Source organism: Macrosteles quadrilineatus, unplaced genomic scaffold (genome assembly GCF_028750875.1).
Source record: "Macrosteles quadrilineatus isolate MER2022 unplaced genomic scaffold, UCM_ALF_1.0 Scaffold_6__1_contigs__length_79288215, whole genome shotgun sequence".
Classification (NCBI taxonomy): domain Eukaryota; kingdom Metazoa; phylum Arthropoda; class Insecta; order Hemiptera; family Cicadellidae; genus Macrosteles; species Macrosteles quadrilineatus.
In genome coordinates, this window is record NW_026542599.1 from 64,301,546 (window position 1) to 64,321,016 (window position 19,471).

At 36.0% G+C, this 19,471-nt stretch overlaps 1 protein-coding gene across 3 annotated transcripts; it reads left to right on the top strand.

Moving 5' to 3' along the window:
* The first annotated feature begins 2,723 nt into the window (after positions 1-2,723).
* Positions 2,724-18,720, top strand: LOC128997171 (G1/S-specific cyclin-E1-like). Of its 3 annotated transcripts, none has more exons than XM_054422765.1 (12): positions 2,724-2,952; positions 9,701-9,745; positions 10,164-10,215; positions 10,748-10,807; positions 11,319-11,434; positions 12,388-12,516; positions 14,185-14,383; positions 14,720-14,831; positions 15,403-15,533; positions 15,931-16,186; positions 17,153-17,337; positions 17,726-18,720. In XM_054422765.1, exons 2-12 carry the CDS (start codon positions 9,732-9,734, stop codon positions 17,813-17,815), a joined length of 1,344 nt encoding a protein of 447 aa, XP_054278740.1. In that variant the 5' UTR covers positions 2,724-2,952; positions 9,701-9,731; the 3' UTR covers positions 17,816-18,720. The 3 variants fall into 3 exon arrangements, with proteins under 3 accessions (XP_054278740.1, XP_054278739.1, XP_054278738.1); XM_054422764.1 differs by lacking the exon at positions 2,724-2,952 and adding an exon at positions 3,281-3,386; XM_054422763.1 differs by lacking the exon at positions 2,724-2,952 and adding an exon at positions 3,454-3,531.
* The last annotated feature ends 751 nt before the right edge of the window (positions 18,721-19,471 follow it).

A 19,471-nucleotide genomic window follows, 5' to 3' on the forward strand; every position in this document is an offset into this window, starting at 1 on the left:
AGTGCAAACAAAGAGGACAATGATCTAAAAAAAATTGTGTTGAAAAAATCCAACAAATCGTTAATTTTGGGACTTGTAATTGTAACTAAATCGCTCAGCAGAGCAGTGCTATGTGCTATAACATAAGTGTAATTATTGTTACTATAGCTGATGGTCTAGATGAAAATATTACAAGAAATGTAGTGTAGCTCATAATAGCAGAATCAATTGCGAGACCCTAATGATCATATTACAAAAGCTATGAATGGCGTGGTTTTGATGGATACGTCATCCAGTATTCATTTTTCAGAATTCCTATGCACCAAATTATAAATTAGGATATTTTTAATTACAGTTATTTTTTCGATAACATACATTCAGGAAACAGTTTATGTACTTTAAACCTATTGCATAGTGATTTTGTTATTATTTCTTTCTTTGAATAGAATTTCACGAATCTTGTTTACTTACGTACATTTTGAACCTAAATTTCTATAGTAAGTTATATACGTAAACCAGTTTTAAAAGCACACCCATATTCTCCTATTGGGTAGACTTGACCTAGGGAAAGTGGACTTTTACATATTGTTCAAACGTGTGATATTTAACACAGGAATATTCGAAAATGTATAGCTGTGCAGTAAGCAATAGCCGAAACATAGAAAGGTTCTTATTAGACATTATTCATGAAAGGAATTAAAACGTAGTTTTCCACAACCACGCAATTAAATACAAACAGTAATCATACTTACATGAATTTAATGCTGTACTTGTTCACAAACTAAAATTATTATGTTAAAGATTTATTACCCTAATGTTGAATAATAAAAAATGTTTGTTGTTGAACCCAGAAACAATAGAACAGCGGATGCAATAATACAAATCTAAGAACCGTGCGAAAACTGGTTACCTCAATTTACACTTTTGCTCATAATAATACATTTACGAGAATGCAAGTCATTCATCCTGCCAATGTTTGCATCACAGTTTTAAAAACCCCTTTAAAATTCAATATGTTGGTATTGAACAAAGCTCACGAATGACCGATGAAGACACGAGACCTACTTTTCATCATTTGCTCGGTTGACAAATTCCGTACAATTGATAAACAGTCAGTGCTCTCTGCCCATACAACCATGTTGTGATATTATCTGCTCTTTGTCATAATTTTATAATACTTTTCGTGCTCTTGATGTGTGGCGTGAAATTTAAGTGATTGTTCATTTCGAGTTTACAGCTACGATGTCAGGATAATCTAAGTATGTAACTATCTTGGTCAGAATTAAAAATAATTAGATCATAAATTCAGCACGAGATTGATCGAAGTACCACGTCCGTTTTTACTAGTTGTTTGCTAGGAATATTTTTTGTCCTCTAAAATCTAAGATTTTAAGCGGTATCTAAAATCTATAGATTTGGTTATAACCTAAGCTTTCTGAATTCTCCTTAATCTCACGAAAACAATCTGTTAATAATCTAATTTGATCGAAACTTACGTGCACGCCGAATTATTTTCTAACTACATAGAGAGTTATACGAAGGGTTAAATTCGTATTTCTATGATCTAACATTACTATAACAATTCAGTAGACATTAGACTATCTTGGAAAAGTTACTGTGTATTGTTTATCTTGTGATATTTTCCATTGCCACGTATTTTGTCGATGTGTTTACTTTCAAAATGTTCGTTGTGCAGCAAAAAGTGAAAGTTGTTGCATATCTGTTTTCTACCTAACCTAATTAAAACAAAATGTTATAAGCTATGACGATTTTTGGATTTTCCGGGTACGATAATATATCCAAGAAACGATGCTTTTGAATAGTGATTACCTAATTTAAAACCCTTAACCCCCTGGAGCCATAAAAATCATAAAATGTCTTGTGTCTATTTATAGCTTGCATACGAAACGTCATCAGAGCGGAATTCTCGATTCTCGCGGGCATTACACCTACAATTCCCGCCAAGGCGGTGGCGGGAACAGCCAACAGCCGGTCAAGCTTCATGACAACTTGCGTATCCTGCCTTGAACTTGATCTTGATCGAAGCACCGCCAAAAAATACCAGTTCCATAACCATACGTATTGTAATGTATGGTGTGGTTCTCTATTATAAATTGCGCAAGGAGTGTTTATATATTTATTATTTACAAGTCACCCTGGTCTAACGAATGTCAATTTAGTGCAATTTAATGAGTTTATACTATGCAAAATTTAATTTTGTAAGAAGGCCTAGCAGCTTGCAATTTGTAATACTGTATAAGGGTAAGCTTGTTGGCTGGGGATGCAATTTGTATTTTAAATATTTTATTATAGTGCAAATATTTCTTAAAAATGTTTTTAAAACTTCTAATTTTAAAATTTATTAGGTTTAAACTTGTAGGGTTTAATAGAAATAAAACGTTTGGTGGAATTATTATACAAAATGATTTTTATTAGGCGTATTTGAGATTTAATTGGAATACAGAAGTTATTTAATAAAATAAAACATTTTTGATTACATAATATGTCTACGTTAGTAAAAAAATTTTCTGGAATGATCCCACTAATCTAATAAAAAGGCAAAATCTAATCAAAGCCTACTTGCAATATTCTTGACACTGTGCTATGCTCAGTATGATGTCACGAATCAGCTGGTTCCCCAGCTGTTGGGGGCGCTCAGCCAATGAGAGCGCGAGAACCGCAAAACATTCTCCCACCAACTTTCCCTCCAGTTCGGCTCGTTTCTGCCATTATTCCTTCTGATCTCAAGCTCACAGTATCGACTCGGGTTAATTAAGTGAAAGGTGTGATAAATTATAATAAGATAAGAATTTCATGAATTAAAGTACCCCTCAAATGTTTTAGTATTTTCGTTTAAGTCAAGTTTAATCGGAGTTTTTGTGTATTTTGTGTTGTATTTCGTGAATCTTGGAAACGAGTATGGATAGATTCACCTCTTTATAGTTACCGGATTACGTCCAGTGTCGATCTCCTGTAAGTATTTTTTATTATATCATATGTAAAGGAAAAAATTATGTCTTATTTTGATAAGTTTAACACCAATTTTAGCCTTAATTATTCTAAAGACGATGAATATTTTTCATACAATTTCTAGTTTCAACACGAATCACATGCAAAAGAGTTTGTGGATGATCAAACAATTATCAGTTATAATTACGTTCATTTCCTTAATCATACAGCAATATCGGGGTATGAATTTTACACTCCATAACATATTTTGGCATTTTGACGCTATAAACCATTACGTGTCATTCTTCAAGGGGGGTTCATCTTCATCATCTCGTCCATTCGCGCGCCATAACGGCGCAGTCACCGAGAGGGTCCGACTTAACCTTTAGGTTTTTGCCTATACCTAAAAACGTGCTCGTTTCTTTCTTTCTTATTTAGAAGAAGTTTTATTGTCTAATGTAAGTTACAAAAGGTATATTGTATTTAACTCGAATTTTGATTAGTTTTAAGCCGTCCATTGTTCGCATCACACGTCGACCATTTTCCTACTTCGGCGGGAACGGAGACGTGTGGCACTAAGGAATTATACGTATTTATAGAAATGTAGGAAACTTGAGTGTTTTCTAGTGTAATTATTATAACATTGAAAGTTCCAACTGTTTAAATATGAGTGCTATATTTCCTAGAATAGCGAATTTGTATGTTTATAATGGGGATATAATGTCTTATAGCTATAACCTCAAGATCATGATACGACGATTTTGGGAATTTAGAAGTGCTGTTAAAAATGTTGTAATATGTAACTTTGGACCTTATAATTGTTAAATTATGCTTATTTATCAATTAGCCGGCTTGTTTCGATCTCTAAGAAAAAGGGTTTAGGACTCAATTAGGTTCCTTGTATGTTGTTCATCTGCAGCCTAAGTGATGACTTGGAATAGGCTTTATCCTACTAATTTCCCAAGTGTTGGTATAAGAAATGAATTTTTTTATTTAAAACCTATAGAGCTGTGTAGTGTATTCTGGTCTAACCCAATATGAAGGCCATTAAGGAAATCATCCTTAAAATAGGCCTATTTAAGCAAACATAAGGGACCTAGGTAAGTTAGGCCTATACAGTACCAGGGTTGCCACCCGTCCTTATTATGTTGGGACTGTCCCGATTTTTTTTCACTTGTGTCCGTGTTTATGCCAATTTCAATTCGGAGTAGGAGGGCCTGTCCCGATTTTTCCCCAACCAAAGGGGACAACCCTGGCCTAAACTCGTCAGCATTATTAATTTGTTCAATTTTAAACCATATCTCATTATTACAGGCCGGTTGGAGTCTAGAGAGTGTGATTCTGAATCAATTTATCCTGAAATGCCTTCACTGGCTTAATTTTTGATAGTGTAAGTTCTAGGCTGAGCTAATATTCGAGTCTGTTTCGTAAATAGAAGTTTTGAAGTGACAAATTTCTTATGTCCAGTATTAATTTGGAGACACAACTAGTGCATTTGAGATCAATTTTTTGAGCCCCATGCTTGTTTTTCAAGTACAGGATTACCTAAAAGTCTTTAGGAACTTGAAATATAGGCTAAGTTACTATTAGCTTTTAATGACGCTTGTCTAAAAAATTTAACAAGGTGCCCCTCGCTTCGAGCAGCTTAAACCAAGAAATTTATTTGTCAGCCGTGGTGTTCACAATGTACGAAAAAACCTTTCAAATGCTGTTAGCCTTTTAGGTTCTTGGCTTTATTTGCAACTAGCCTATCATAGACACACATCAAAATCTACTTCAGATGGAAATAGGTAGTGATACTGCCTTCAAATTAAAATGATAAGTAGCCTTTGAAACAAGATGATATTTATTTGTTTTTAATATTTCAATTGAAAGAACTCGTAGGAAACTTAGGTCTAACTGGTAAAGTAAGACAGTCATTGGTACTAGGTTTAGTGGTTCCCAACTGGTTTTTTTTTATCAACATTTTGATCAATAAATTAAATGTTGACTATCGTGTGGTCCAGGTGACTTTGGCAGCTGTCCTTGAACTTCTCTTTGTATAGGTTCTGTACCTAACATCCCTAGCCTTGCTTGGTGTCCTTATATTCAGCCTTATTTTTTCTGTTTTACTATTTTTCAAGCTAGCCTACTTCTAGATGTTGTTAATAAAAAATGTGCATCGGTAGGTCAATCATTTAAATATGCATACCCGAAGGTATTTTAGGAACAACATGGCGATTCTCTCTTAACTAATGTTAAACGACTTTGTATTCTTTTTTTTAACTATTTTCAGAGAGTGGTTTTTAGGTAAAATCATTTTCATCACAAGGTTTAATTTTTTAAAGTAAGTGATCGAATAATATCAATCATTAACTCAGTATTGACGGATATGTGGAATGCTTTTGCGATGATGACTTGTGTACCTGCAGAAGGGTTTTGCACATATTTTTGGCACACCAATATCAAATGCTTAACCCAATCTTATCTCTCTAATTTATTTTGGCCCAGATCTAAATGTTGGTGGTACAAAATTTCCTTCATAAAGGTCCGCACTGTCTGTTTTTCCTACAAGGCAAACTTAAGGTTCTTTTTAAGATAAATGGATTTCGTTTTGTAATGCTCTTGATATTATGCTTAGGAGAAATGATGGCTTGATACTTGATGCTTGATGTCTTCATCTTTGACTGGATTTCAAGATAGATTGGGCCAGGCTTCGTCATAATTTTTACATTTGCATTTTGCCGCCATACTTGACCAGTGAGTAGATAGGTCTATTTGACGTGTCTTCTATGAATTCCTTCCCTCAATTTGGATTTGTCCATTTGCCTAATCTCCTCCAGAAGGCTATTGTAATATCTTGTAGCTGATGCAGGAACGCTATGTAGAATTTTTGAGTCTGCAGGGGGGGATGTCAATGTCTCTCTCTCTCTCTCTCTCCCTCTCTCTCTCCCTCTCTCTCTCTCTCTCTCCTAGAGTATGAGTGAATGTCAAGCCGCTTTGCTTAGCATGAGATGTTATCTTTGTTCTGAAATAGGTATGAAAATCAGAAGACTTGCCATACATCAAAATACCTAGTTGTTGGACAATAGGCCTACTATGGGCAAGATAATCAGCCGACGTAATAATACAAAGGGCTTTCTTTTGTAGAAGGAGGATTTTGGAGCATGCTGGCGAATGTCCCCATAGTACAATACCATAAGAGATATGGCTACGAAAGAGTGTGTGGTAGTCATCAATCAAGTATCTCCAGTAACAACATATTTTAGCTTCCTCAGCATACACATCACTCTTGACAACTTAGTTCAGACCTGCAGGTTAATTTAGAGTCCTGCCAGAGACCTAAAAGCTGCGCAGGGTCATCAAATTCCTCGGGAAGATTTCACTTAAGAGTGCAATGCATAAATCGAGTCTTATTTGCATTTAGTTGGAGTTTGTTTGCTGTGAACCACTCTTTTGCGTCTGCCTATATTATAACTCCTAAGTTATTTGCTCATGCAACCAAAGTGGTATCTTCTGCAAAGAGCAGAGTCTTGCCATCAAGATTTGGGTCATTTATCAGGATTAACAATAACAGAGGCCTGTGGAACACCCTGTAATACATCCCTGCAGCCAGAGATTTCCAACTTCTCTAGAGCGGATCTACTCAAGTCGCATATGGTTAAGGCCAGAATGTCAATATTTTCAAAGGAGTCTGTAATTTCTGTGACTAATGATAATAGGGCAGAATGATAATAGGGACAGCAACCTTTCCTAAATGTTGGATTTTCATTGAGATGATGGTTTGATTCCAAAAAGTTGGTTAGTTGAATTTTTTAGTTTCTAGCACCTTAGAAATAACTAGGGGGACTGAAATGGGGCGATAGCCAAGTTCCCTGTGTCGCCCTTCTTGTGGATAGGGTCGGTTTTTGCCACCTTCAGTGGATCAGGAAACTGTAACAGCAATGGCCTCAAAGTCCTACAGGAAACATCATATGTCCTGGCTGTTTGACAACTTAAATTTTTAACTATTTTAATAACTTCAACAGGACTCACCTCCCTCCATCCATCAAGAGTGGGCCTATGCTCTATAGCCCATCAATAAGCTCAATGGGTCACAAGTCACCGCAGGCAAACCATAGACTATCTGAAGAAGTACAGTGCTATAAAAAAGTTTTAAAACTGATAAGGACAAACAGGTTATTAGGCCTATGTTGCCTTATTATACATTGACTGGGACGGTGGCGTCATCCTTTAATCCTGCTACAAGGTCACGAATTATGGATATTTATTGGCATGCACTGTGGGTGCGGATTTAACGTCCGCACTAGTGAGTACTATGACTATCCGCAATACTATTTTGATAATAATAGGCCTACAACTTTAAAAAGAACCTGCGCAGAACAATGGCTGTCTCGCGAACGTAGGGGTGATGGCGGGGAAGGGCCTGGAACGGTGGTGGGGATAAGTCGTTGCCGTGGGGCGAGGGGTCTTTCTCCACCAGTCTGATTCTCTACCTGCGCGACTCTAACAGATGGGTGCTTTTTTTCTAAGTGGTAGGACTATAGACCAAATCGTTAATAACAAGGAAAAATGTGCTTCGGATTCCACTATACACTGTAGGTCCCTTAGGCCGGGGCCATACTTGTAATTTTTTACCAGCAATATTGGTTTTTCTGTTTTCATGTGCGACGCACGTAGAAGAGTTTGGCCGTGGCCACACTAGTCTTACGAGATAGGTTTTTCGGGCTAACCAGTGAGACTGATAGAGCATGCCAAACTGGCAATAAAAATCTTCCGTGTCCGTGATACGCACTTCCCCCCTCCACGCTCACTACACAGTAAATCAGACAGGTTAAAACTAGAAACGTCCGTGGGAAAAATTCAGCGAGATAAGATGAGCGTGGCCCCGGTGTTAGTTGCCATTGGCTGTATGGGCTATTAATTAACAGCTGTGTCTAAGGAACACGTCGGCATTAGTCACTATGACTACAAAATCACGCCACTCATCCTTCACTCATACTTGGGTTAAAATACTCACATAGTGGTGTGGCGTCCACATCTTAAATAATTGATATTATGTCCCAAGCCGCTTTGCAAATGTTTGGAGGGTTTTCAATAACTTTGACATTAAAGGGTTTTTACTAAAATAGAGGTTCACAACCCCGTTCTGACTATAATATCTCACTTCTGCCCCATTACATACTAAAACCTAAATGTACCAGCTGAACGTGCATTTTAAACTCTGGCATAAATGCAGCTTTTAAGTATTTTGTTTTGTCTATGATCGTAAACAGTACAGTATGTGAAAGGACAGTTAGGTAATGGTAAAGTTAGAGGCTCAAAAATAAACCTCATCACATCAATATTGTGATTGTAAATATATCAATGAGGCATTGGCGTAAAACAGTTTAGCAAAGTAGTACTAAAAAATAATCTCACAAGGCAGTGTAATAGTTTATTTCATTAATAGAATAGAAAGTGGCATTTCTGATGGGGGCTTAAGTTACATTTGTGAGGTGGAATTTCTATACACAACTGGTTTTGACTATTTCAATTTAGCCTACATGTTATTGGGAAGAAAAACGGAATATATTAATAACTTTGGGGAGCCAGCTGGTCTAGTAGTGGAGTAGTATGGGACTTCGGTTCCCATGGTCCAGGGTTCAAATCACGCCAATCACCAATGGATTTTATCTACGTGATAATGTCGTGACCGCATCTAGACCTAGTTTGAAGTAATGTGGTAAACAATTCCGGGCTAAAACCTAGAAGAAAGAAAAAAATATTTTTTTCTGGGTAGGCCTATGTTGTCTACATCTCCAATGGCCAGGATTGTTCTGTTCTCTTTAACTATGATTTTGGATGGCTGTTGGAGTTTAAACACCTTCTTGCAGTTTCCTGGTCTTTTGGGAAATGGAGTAGCTTGTAGTACCACAGTGTTATACCTTGTAAGATTCAGCTTCATTGCTCTTCGAATTCTCTCCTATTTTTTGTAACAGGACCCAAGGTTTTCACTCTTTTTCTCAACAACATCCCTCGTAGCTTCCGGTTTAATAACTTTTAAAAGCTCATTAACCTTTTTAGTTTATTACATGTAAAATGATTTTCGTAATCAAAGTTTACAAGTGTTAGACTTATCCATACAGATCAATGCATTCCTTAGTGAGTGTTGAACGTATACGCAACAATTAAGGTCATACAAATTTTAAGTAATTATTTTGAACTTAAACCATTAGATAGAAGTGGAAAACATCAACAATTCAAAATAGTTTTTTTAACCCCAACCAAATTATTGTTGCATAGTGAGTAGGGCTTTGCTCTGCAGCCGCCCCTTGGGAAGGGTTATGCTCTGATCGGAGCACATTATTCCGTTTTAAATTCCACCAATTATTAGAGGTGGTTCTCATTAAATTATTGACGGGGACTCATCTGTAGGAGTACCTTTCTTTAACTCAGAAAATAATAAATTCTTTAATTACGTCAGAACCGAGGGTTATTTAAGATCCTTCACCACTCTAAGTCGGAAAAATAAAGATTTAAAAAAATGTGCAAGTATTTTGTAGAAGTATCCTTTCTCATTTTTAATTTAAAAATTATCTGTAAAATTTTTCTTTGAAAGTGGTTTTTATGTAAATTTGATCTGTTATTGCATTAGATATGACCTGAACTGTTCTAAGTAACTTTATAAACAAACACTAAAATTTTCAGCCTTGTTGTAAATGGCTGTCCTTAGATATGTAAGAGAACGCATTATATATCCACCCAAATGAACGTAGATGTAACAAAATGTTAATAAAACGTTTGTTTGCAGGGAGTCTGATCCAAACGAATCTAGCGACGACATGCTTTCCTCAAGGTAAGTTTTATACTTTTAACAAACTTAACTTTTGAACAACAATTTTTAAAGCTGAAAGTAAGTCTAGAACAAAGCTTACGTTCAAATTCTCACAACATACATAGCTGTACCTAGTTTGGAGGATTTCCGTATAGGCTATTGGCTAATAGTATTAGCATAGTCTATATGGTAAGGCCTAAAGGGGAGCGAGCTGGTCTAGTGGCAGAGTGCGGGACTCTGCGGTTGAGTTCAAATCCGGCCAAATCACCAATAAAAAGTGATGATGCTGCAACCTTTAGGCCTAGCCTAAAAAATGTGAAAAACAAACGTTTGCTAGAGCCAAGTGTCCTAAGACCTGTACATAGGGACTTCTGTACTTTTTTAAAATAAGGGTTAACTATTTTTAGAGGAGTCGCAACTTAACCTTATCATTTTCCAGTTGCCAGTCTTCAAACTTGAAGAGAAAGAGGCTTTCATCAGAACATAAGTCTGTAAGTATACCATACCATTGGCTACTGTTATTACTTTCTTCACTTTGCCTCAAAAATTCAAAGATTTTCGGCTCACTACTAACACTCTAATAATATGGATCAATAAATTTTATTTGGTGAAATGATGAGTTAGGTGATAGCGCAACGGACTAGGCACCTAGGTAGAGATTTCATGGTTTTGCATCATGGTGCTCGCCAGACATTTTACGAGTAAAAGTTCACTCTTTTACAGTACCGGTTCACCTCATGGCTGCACGTTGTTTTGCTGGATACGTTCCACGTACAGGCCCTGGGCCTATAAGAAAAGCAAATGCAAGCCTGTTGACCTCTTAAAATATTTTCATTGAATACATTTAATTAGAATCGTAGTTGTATAAAAGAAGACTACAATATATATGTCTTTATTTCTACTAGGCCTTCATCAATTTTAAAAGTTTAATTTCTTACATCCCTTTTAAATATGGTTCTTGAAAAAAGAATGCGAAATAACATAGCCTACATTACTTTACAATTTGTGCTTGTGTTTTAACAGGATGAAGACCAAGACATAGAAAATCTGCCAAAAAATGAGGAGAAGAAGTACAAAGATGACGTAAGTTGTGGAGGTGTACGAGTAATTTTTTTTCTGTAGATAAAGGACTCGTAGAATTTTTCTACTTATAATGTCACTGTAATGCTGGCTTAAATTGATCAACTGCATTCATTTTTCCAACTCAATCAAAAGTACAAAAGAAATGTAGGATTTTGAGATCGACTTTACTTTTAACCCATTTGTACCTCTGTCCTTTACCCATAATATTTTCTGTCTTCATTATAATGAATAAATATGTAATATTTCAACATCTTACTGCCAAATACCCTGCGGAGTAGTGAATGTCATGCAAGTCTTTTAGGCACAGACTTCCTTGGCTGCTTAGCGGCTAGGAAAAAGCTTGTACTGTGAAGTGTTGTAGTTTCTGTTGGTGCAAAAAAGCAGCTGTTTTTGGCAGCCAAATTAAGCCAAGAAACCCCTGACTTTACCTTATTGTGATGCCCTAGTCTAAAAATATGTTCGTCTGTCTTCAAGCAACGATTGATGTAAATAATTTTCCTATGTGTTGCAGAGTCGTGTTGAAGCTAGTTGTTCCTTTGAGCGGGAAGGAGAACGCCGACAGCCGTTCTCCGAACTCAAGATCGTAAAAGACTCAAACATCGAATCCCTCGTGTCAGACCAGGAGAGGTAGGTTTATATACAATTTGAGAATGACTTTCTTTAATCTTGTAGGCATACTTTTCTACTTATAAGCTGTGATTACATTGGAGTGAACAACTATGTGTTTACTTTTATTGACATCAGCTGTTCAAGAACGTTTTAAACATTTGATCGTCAACTCTGATGTTTAACTATGTGTTGGCGGCTTAGTGACCTCAAATGTTTACAATACACTATGATATGTTGTCAACCTCTGGTGGAAAACAAAATTCCTCTAGTGAACACTCAAACATTGTTGAAAACATACAAGTATTGTAAAATATTAGCGTTCTTTTGATTATGTCTTAAACACGCGTTTTTAACTCTGGTGTAAATGCGGCTTTTAAGTATTTAGTTTTGTCTGTGATTGTAAACAGTACAGTATGTGAATGAACAGTAGGTAATGGTAAAGTTAGAGGCTCTAAAATAAACTCACATCACTATTTTGATGATAAATATATGAATAAGGCATTGGCATAGTGTAGCCTACACAGTGATTACATTATCTAACTTCTTCCCAAACAAAACTGATACATAATATAGGATATTATTCTTGTTTTTCTCAAGTTAAGAAGCATTTCAAAGACACTTATAACATTAAATACATAAATTTAACTTTGTTGAAAAAGTGAATGTTAGCTATTTCCTGGGCATTTTAGATTAGGCCTGCATTATCTTTATCTACGATCGCTTAGCCACTGATTATCGTGGATAATCGAGAGTTTTAGTGCTAGTTGCTAATAGCAAAGGCAATGTACTGTAGTTATGAATGAAGTTACCAAGTTCTGCAGTAAACACAGTTCTGCAGTAATTACAGGATTGTAATTAACACCAATTCTGGGTTATGGAACTTCAAATTCCTTTTAGGTACACTGAGAAATCCAAACTATTGGGTTTTCAGTTTGCGGTTTGTGTTATTCAACTTTGTATCTTTCCCACAGGCTGTCACTGTCAGACGTAGAGACAAATTCTCCCCTCGGCTCCTGCGATGTCGCCAGGTTGTCAGATCTCAGTCCGTCAGCGTCTCCCTGCCCACTCACTCCCGGTACCTCCAGCGTCCAAGCCCTTAGGTGAGAACTATAGTGTTGACACCAGTGGCATTTTAAGCCATGGTTAAGTGGGGTGAACCTCTCTTTGTGGATAAGTCGGGATCGAACCCGCCGTCCTCACAGTATGAGGCTACCTACCCTTTTATTTTAGGTCACACCCACATCAACACGACCTTGGGTCGTAGCATTTTGTACCAAAACAACTGACAATGTCCCTGTGATTGGGGGACATGTTTACAATTTTGCTGGGATCACAAGTAAATTCTAAAGGGCAGAGGCTGTTTAAATTAATTTGGCCTAGAACCGCAAACGTTTTAAATCCTGCACTATGTCATAAAGATACAACAGGACATATCAAGTTACTACTTTTTATTAGTTTTAAGTTTTATGTTAAAAAAACATCCTTAGTGAAAAGCAAATTAATTGTGAATCTGGGCCTCAACATTGGATCAATTTCTTAGTAAGCATATTGAAATTTAATTTTGAAATCAATTGCTAACTTTTCTTAACAACTTGAAGAATGGGATATCATTGCTACCTCATAATTTTGTATGGTTGTAAATATAGAGATGTTAAACCAACATCAATCTGTAAATAGCTATAACAATTTTAGTAGACATTTACTTACTCAAACTAGCTGTTCAGCTGACTTTTGTTGACCCTTACAAATCTGCTAAATTCCTTTCCCTATGCTGTTAGGCAATTAACGTTACTGTAATGTTATGTAATAAATTATTTTCAGTACTTTCTTTACATTTCAGGTCTTTCAAGGGAATATAAATTGCCTTTGAGGTATTTGTTTGTCATGTATCGTTGTTTTTGTGAAACTAGCATTATTTGTGTAAATTGTTATTGAGTTGTTTAGTATTTTGATGGTATTTTTATGTGTGGATCGTTAGGTTTGAACAATTTGATTAAATCACATTTTTTTGTGTAGCATGTACTCCTTAATTTGATGTTATTTTGGTTTCATGTTTTATGTTGTATTAACAATTAATTGATTACATTTCTATGTTTATAATTAACTAATTGAGTGTTGTGTATGTAACAGAAATGTATTATGAGATATTTGTTTTGCTATCTGTTTTGATAAATCTCTAAGTTAAGACCTAAATTCAGGATTGAAACAAGATATTGAAGTTGTTTATTTGCTTTATAAATGAAGATAAAATCCTTAAGAACCGATTTAAACAAATCAAAACCGGTATAGACTTACCACTGAAATAGTGGTACAGTAGAGCATTGACTTTGGGAATAAATTTTAATCCGAAAGTCCGAAAAAATATGTCTAATGACGTTTGTAATAATACATTTACACTTATACTGTTGACTCACAAGACGGTAAATACACATAAAAGGTGGTATGAGGTGATAGATTACAATCAAAGGTCCAATTGAATATTTCTTAATCAATTTAAAATAAACATTTTAGTGATTAAAGTTGAGGATCTCTGCGTAATAATCAAGCAGAGGCCATGTTTTGTAGCAGTACTTACCAGTTGAAGAAGTACCAACAAACTAAAAACTATTATTGATGTTATTAGAAATTACCCACCAATACTTCTCGGTGATGGTAAAAGAGGGATATTAATGGGTTAGTCCAATATTGTTTTATAATTCTACCAAATTGTTGGTAAACAAAGTAAGGCATCAATTTTTCAATTAAGTAGAGGTTATATTTTGTTGCAGTAACTACCAGTACGAGGACCTAAGGCTGGACAGGCTCAACCCCCTCCCCCCGATGTCCTGGGCCGACCTGCCGACGCTGTGGCAACTCATGTGCGACAAAGACGAAGAGAGCCTCAAGTTACGGGACTCGGAATTGTTCGCACAACATCCAAGTCTACAGTTCCGCATGCGCTCCGTACTGTTAGACTGGATTATGGAGGTAAATGTTGATTTTACACACAAGTAGAAACCGTTGATTTTTGCATACTGAATTAGAGTCATGATTATGGATTAACTGTAGGCTATTTTTATTAAAAGCAATCAAGTTTGAATAGCTTATGTGAAATACAATATGCTTTAGCTTACAACTAGTCGTCCTATCCGTTTGGCTTGATCGATAATGTTAGGGTAACAGAAATCAGTAATCTACATCAGAGCTTCTTGTCTACATATCAATTAATGAGTTCAAAATAGGAACACAGTAACTTTTTATCTCACTCTCTGAGAAGAAAAGATTTCCACCATATTTTTATTTTGTTTTTATTTTTTTCTCCAGGTTTGTGAAGTGTACAAACTGCATAGGGAAACGTATCATCTTACGCTGGACTACATAGACCGATATCTCTCCTCTCAAACTGACATTCCGAAACAACAACTTCAACTGATAGGTGAGTCACCGAAAGTAGTCAACAAGGTGATTAAATATAAGTTTGGGGTGTGCGATTGGCTCAATTTTCAAGCCGACCCTGTCAAAATCGAACGGTCTAAAAATTCACTCTTTTTCCGCGATTGCACATGATGACAATAACATTTCCGTAATCATAGGAGACAATGATGATGTTTCGGTGACCACAGGAGGTTTTCAATATTTTGAGGCGATGGCTGGAGATTAAAATTTTGTCAACATGATTACAAAATGTAATAAATGTAAAAAAAAAAAATAATTACATTGAATTGTTTTTTTTATGAAGAATGTTTGTGACTAGCTTAAAACATCACCACACTTACTATATGATATTAGACCTATATACATGTAACCAAATATTTAAAATAATTGAAAATCTCAGACTGCACACCTCTAGTTTAAGGTTGAACTAAAACAGTAAACAATAAATCAATGACTATTATTTTTATTATTACTTTAAAAGTGGTGATACAACAAAATCAGTCTTTGTCAAGTTTTATATAAGATTACTTTACGTCATGGCATTTCAATAACACGATCATGGAATTTTTCAGGTATCACATGTCTTCAACTAGCCGCCAAAAATGAAGAAATTTACCCACCAAAAATGGTAGATTTTGCTTATGTAACGGATGGGGCATGCAGTGAAGCGGAAATTCTTGCCAAGGAATTAGTAGTCTGCGAGGTAGGTGTTGTATATTGATCCTGTGAAAAGTTAGTAGCTTTTCGATGATTCAAAACTGGACTCAGCTGTCCATGAACACTTTCATTGATGAATTTTTGGGCTTTAAATTGAATGATCCTAGCTGATGAAACAGCTGGACTTGGTCAGTAACAAGCCACACAGATCATCTCACTCCATTTTACACTCATTCTTCTCTTAGGATGAGTGAATATTTGGTTAAATACGTACCTAGGTGGCATCCCCATCTCAATAATTGATAATTAATTTGTCTTTTTGGACTAGGGCACTATCGTCCAAAGTCACATGCTTGAAGTAGTCCATCTCTAAAAAGCTCAGGGGTTACAGCTGCCTGTTTTTCTTTACAACTAATTCCTCTAACCAAGTGTTTGTTTGGTAGGCGTTGGGCTGGCTGCTGAACCCCGTGACACCCCTTTACTGGCTGAAGGTGTTTCTGCAAATCGCATATCAAAACCAGGCTCGCCACGACCTCGGATTCTACTTTCCCCAATTCTCCCCGACGCTGTACACGCGGGTGGCAACGCTGCTGGACTTTTGTACCTTGGACGTTGGATCCCTCAGGTTTTCCTACAGTGTGTTGGCGGCCGCGGCGATCTACCTCGCCTGTAGCACAGAGCTGGCCGTTCAAGTCTCAGGTGAGTCGGAAATGTCTACCTTACGTTCACTTCCAGATATCCCCGATATTCTTATCTTCTGAAAATTTCATGGTTCAGTAGGGTTCAAAACATCCCCAACCTTCCCTAAATTTTTGTAAATGAAAATTCTTTACCAAGGAAGTAGTTGTCTGAACTACAATTTTTTTTTTTAGTTTTTACGTTATGAGTGTCATTGTAAAGTCAGGTTACAGCTTTCACTATCGCCTACACTAGATATTTAATTTCCATACATTGTTGCAACAGAGTGTGCTTATCTAAATTACTGATTTCTGACAAACTATCAATTCCAGGAAATATATGTTATGGACGTGAAAACTTTTGGAATTTTCCAACTGTATATTCCTAGACTCGTCCATCCTGAAAATAAGTGAAAATTTGTTAGAAGTTTTAAAAATTGAAATATTAAATCAAAGAAGGAAAATATATTTTATTTTCTAGTCTCACCAAATAGCTGGAAAGCTATGTGGTTACAGTGCCTTGAGCCTGCCCAATACAAGGTCGCTGGTTCGATCCTGGGAAATTTCAGTGAGTTTTTGATGATTGAAACTTGACCACTTGTCCTTGATCATTTGGTTCTTAATAAATGATCCTCGATACAGAAACAGCTGGTCTTAATTTTAGTTAGAATGCTTCACAGAGCGTTTACTAAATTCTACCCTCATCCCTTAATAATTTTTTGATTAAAATATTCCCAGTTGCATCCTAAATTTGTCGGCAATACCTCATGATTATTATTGGTAGCACAAGAAATAGTTTTTGCATATCGCTACCTCATGCTCTGTGACCTTTTTGATTGTAAAAGGTCATTTAAATCATGTTAATTCAGAGTCAGAGAAACACTAGTACTGAATAAAATGGTGTGTGACATCATGATGAAGCTAACTGTCAATAATTAGTGTAGTAGAATAGTTTTTTTTGTAGGCCTAATTATCGTGTATGTCATAGGTTTGGCAGAGGAAGATATAATGCCATGTGTCGACTGGATGTCCGTATTCTGGAAAACGCTGAAGGATGAGAACACGGAATACTCCAAGAAGTATTCTCGACTTCCCCCTGGGATTACGAAGGCTGCGTTGGTGGACGACTCTTTCAACCTTCAGAAGCATGACCCTGTCAATCTTCCGTTGCTGGTAAGTTATGCGTCACACATCCAAATGTAGTAAACTCGGCCATATAGCTGGAAAACCACAAAAAATACCACTCATAGGAACAAATAATGGACACATTTGCATAAGATGGAAGCTTCAGCAAGACTGAGTAGAAAATTCTACAGTTCCCTGCAATCGTAAATTCACTTTTCTCCCTTTGTTTTTGCTGAGATAGGTAATGTGACATGCTAAAGCTCACAGTAAGTTATCCTATTAGTTAAGTTTGGTTGAAATGTTGGTGTATTCATCAGCTGAACTCAGTTGATGTCAAACTCCATTTTGATTAAAATGCTGGTGACAGCTTCAACACGTGATGGAACGTCTAGTTGTGTAAGTCAAAGATTTGTTTCAAACATATTTTCTTCCCTAGGACTCAGCACTGGAAGAAGCTGCCAAGTCTTGCCTCCTGACTCCGCCGTCCAGCAGCAAGAAGAGCAGCGTACAGACTGACCGAACGTAAAGACTACAACACTGGCGTGAAACTTCGACATCCATACACTTCAAGCAATATAGCGACGTTGGCCAAAGAGTGTATATCATAGCTAATTAATTTCCACCTCTTTTCCAACAATTTTGTACTGAGCGGATTCGTTACTTTTTTCATCAACGTTTTTAGAAAAACTTTTAGGAAGACATCGATTTTAGTTACAATTGTATATAGCGATAGATCAGCGGAAATACATCAGTGGGTATGTGTCTGGTGTCGGACGGATTACCAGTCGTGATTTTTAACATAAAATACGCTTACTATTTTACTATTAGGATGTTAAGTTAGCTCGAGAAAGACAAACCTCTGAAGATTTGTGTATTTGTCTGAAGTTTGTGATTTCAATTGCATCGTGGTTCTGAAAAGCTTGGATCAGCAATATTTAAAACATCTTAGTGATTTCCTAGTTGTATTTGTCTTTTATTGAGGTAATTCGTACCCATAGTAATCTTGCGAGATTTTGATTTTGGGTAGCATTTTGGAAATGTTTACTTATTATTGGTTGTGTTTTGATATTTTTTTGTAAACAGTTCTGTTCCTGACAAATCATCCCGAATGATGCATAAACATTGGAATTTTGATAAAACCAATTGTATTTTATCACGTTTTTTTAAAAATAATTTTTGATTTTTAAAACTGTTTGCAACAGGATTGGCTGTTTTTAGAACTCAAATCTTATGTTTGAACATGTAAGAACTTTCTTTTGTTTAACTTACCATTAGTCGTAGCCTTTTAGTAAATAGGTTAAAGAGACTGTAAAGATAAATAAGAATATATTTAGAGAGTGTTATTAAAAGGTTTATCTAATGAATAGATTGTAAAAATATATAACTTCGGTTTTATTGTAAAATACGAAACAATAAAGTTTATTGCGTTAATTTGTATTGTTTTCTGTCCTGTCTCGATTATTCACCCTCTTGATTCAGTTTGAGATTTGCAACTTACAAAGTACAATATTTGCAATTTGCAAAGTATTTAGAATTGAAAGAGAAATAGTCATTTGTGCAACAAGTAAGCAAATGAGCTCTTCTTTAAACAATAGAAAAATATTGATGCACTTGAATGTCATTAAATACGACAAGAATAATCCTCTCCACAAGGTTGGGACCTAGAATGGTTGTGAGTTAAGTAAGGAAAACCACATTGGTCTTGGATTTGACCTAGCTCCTTTGTGAGCTCCATGGGGACCTTAATTTACAACCCTCAAATTAGGTCTACTTGTTCACAAAAGAACAATAATTAAAAAAAGTATTGCCTTGATAATGAATTATAGTTTCTATACTGGTCATAAGTTTACCAGTTTTGACTGAAAATATAAGCTATAAGCAAAAACTTGTGTTCACATAAATATATGCCGGATTTGAGAAGACCATAGGTTAGGTTCACCTAGGTCAATGCAAGCACCAGAGGTTTTCAATTTGTCAAACTCATCCTCAATGAAAATGAAAAAAATAATAAGTACCAGAACTTGGTTGCAACAGTTACATGCCTAAATCTAACTTGTTAAACGGTTAAGAGGTATTATGGCATTGAGAAAAGGAAGTGTTCCATTTTCTATTAATTTCTCTTTTCAAGAGGGTTCCACCCGGCTGGTTACCACATGGTTCTACAAAAAAGAACCTTGTGGCA

Excerpts from the sequence above, each read along its gene's own strand:
- LOC128997171 (XM_054422764.1), top strand. Across the intron at positions 9,746-10,163 it reads GACGACATGCTTTCCTCAAG|TTGCCAGTCTTCAAACTTGA; the intron begins GTAAGTTTTATA and ends ATCATTTTCCAG. Across the intron at positions 14,384-14,719 it reads TGTTAGACTGGATTATGGAG|GTTTGTGAAGTGTACAAACT; the intron begins GTAAATGTTGAT and ends TTTTTTCTCCAG.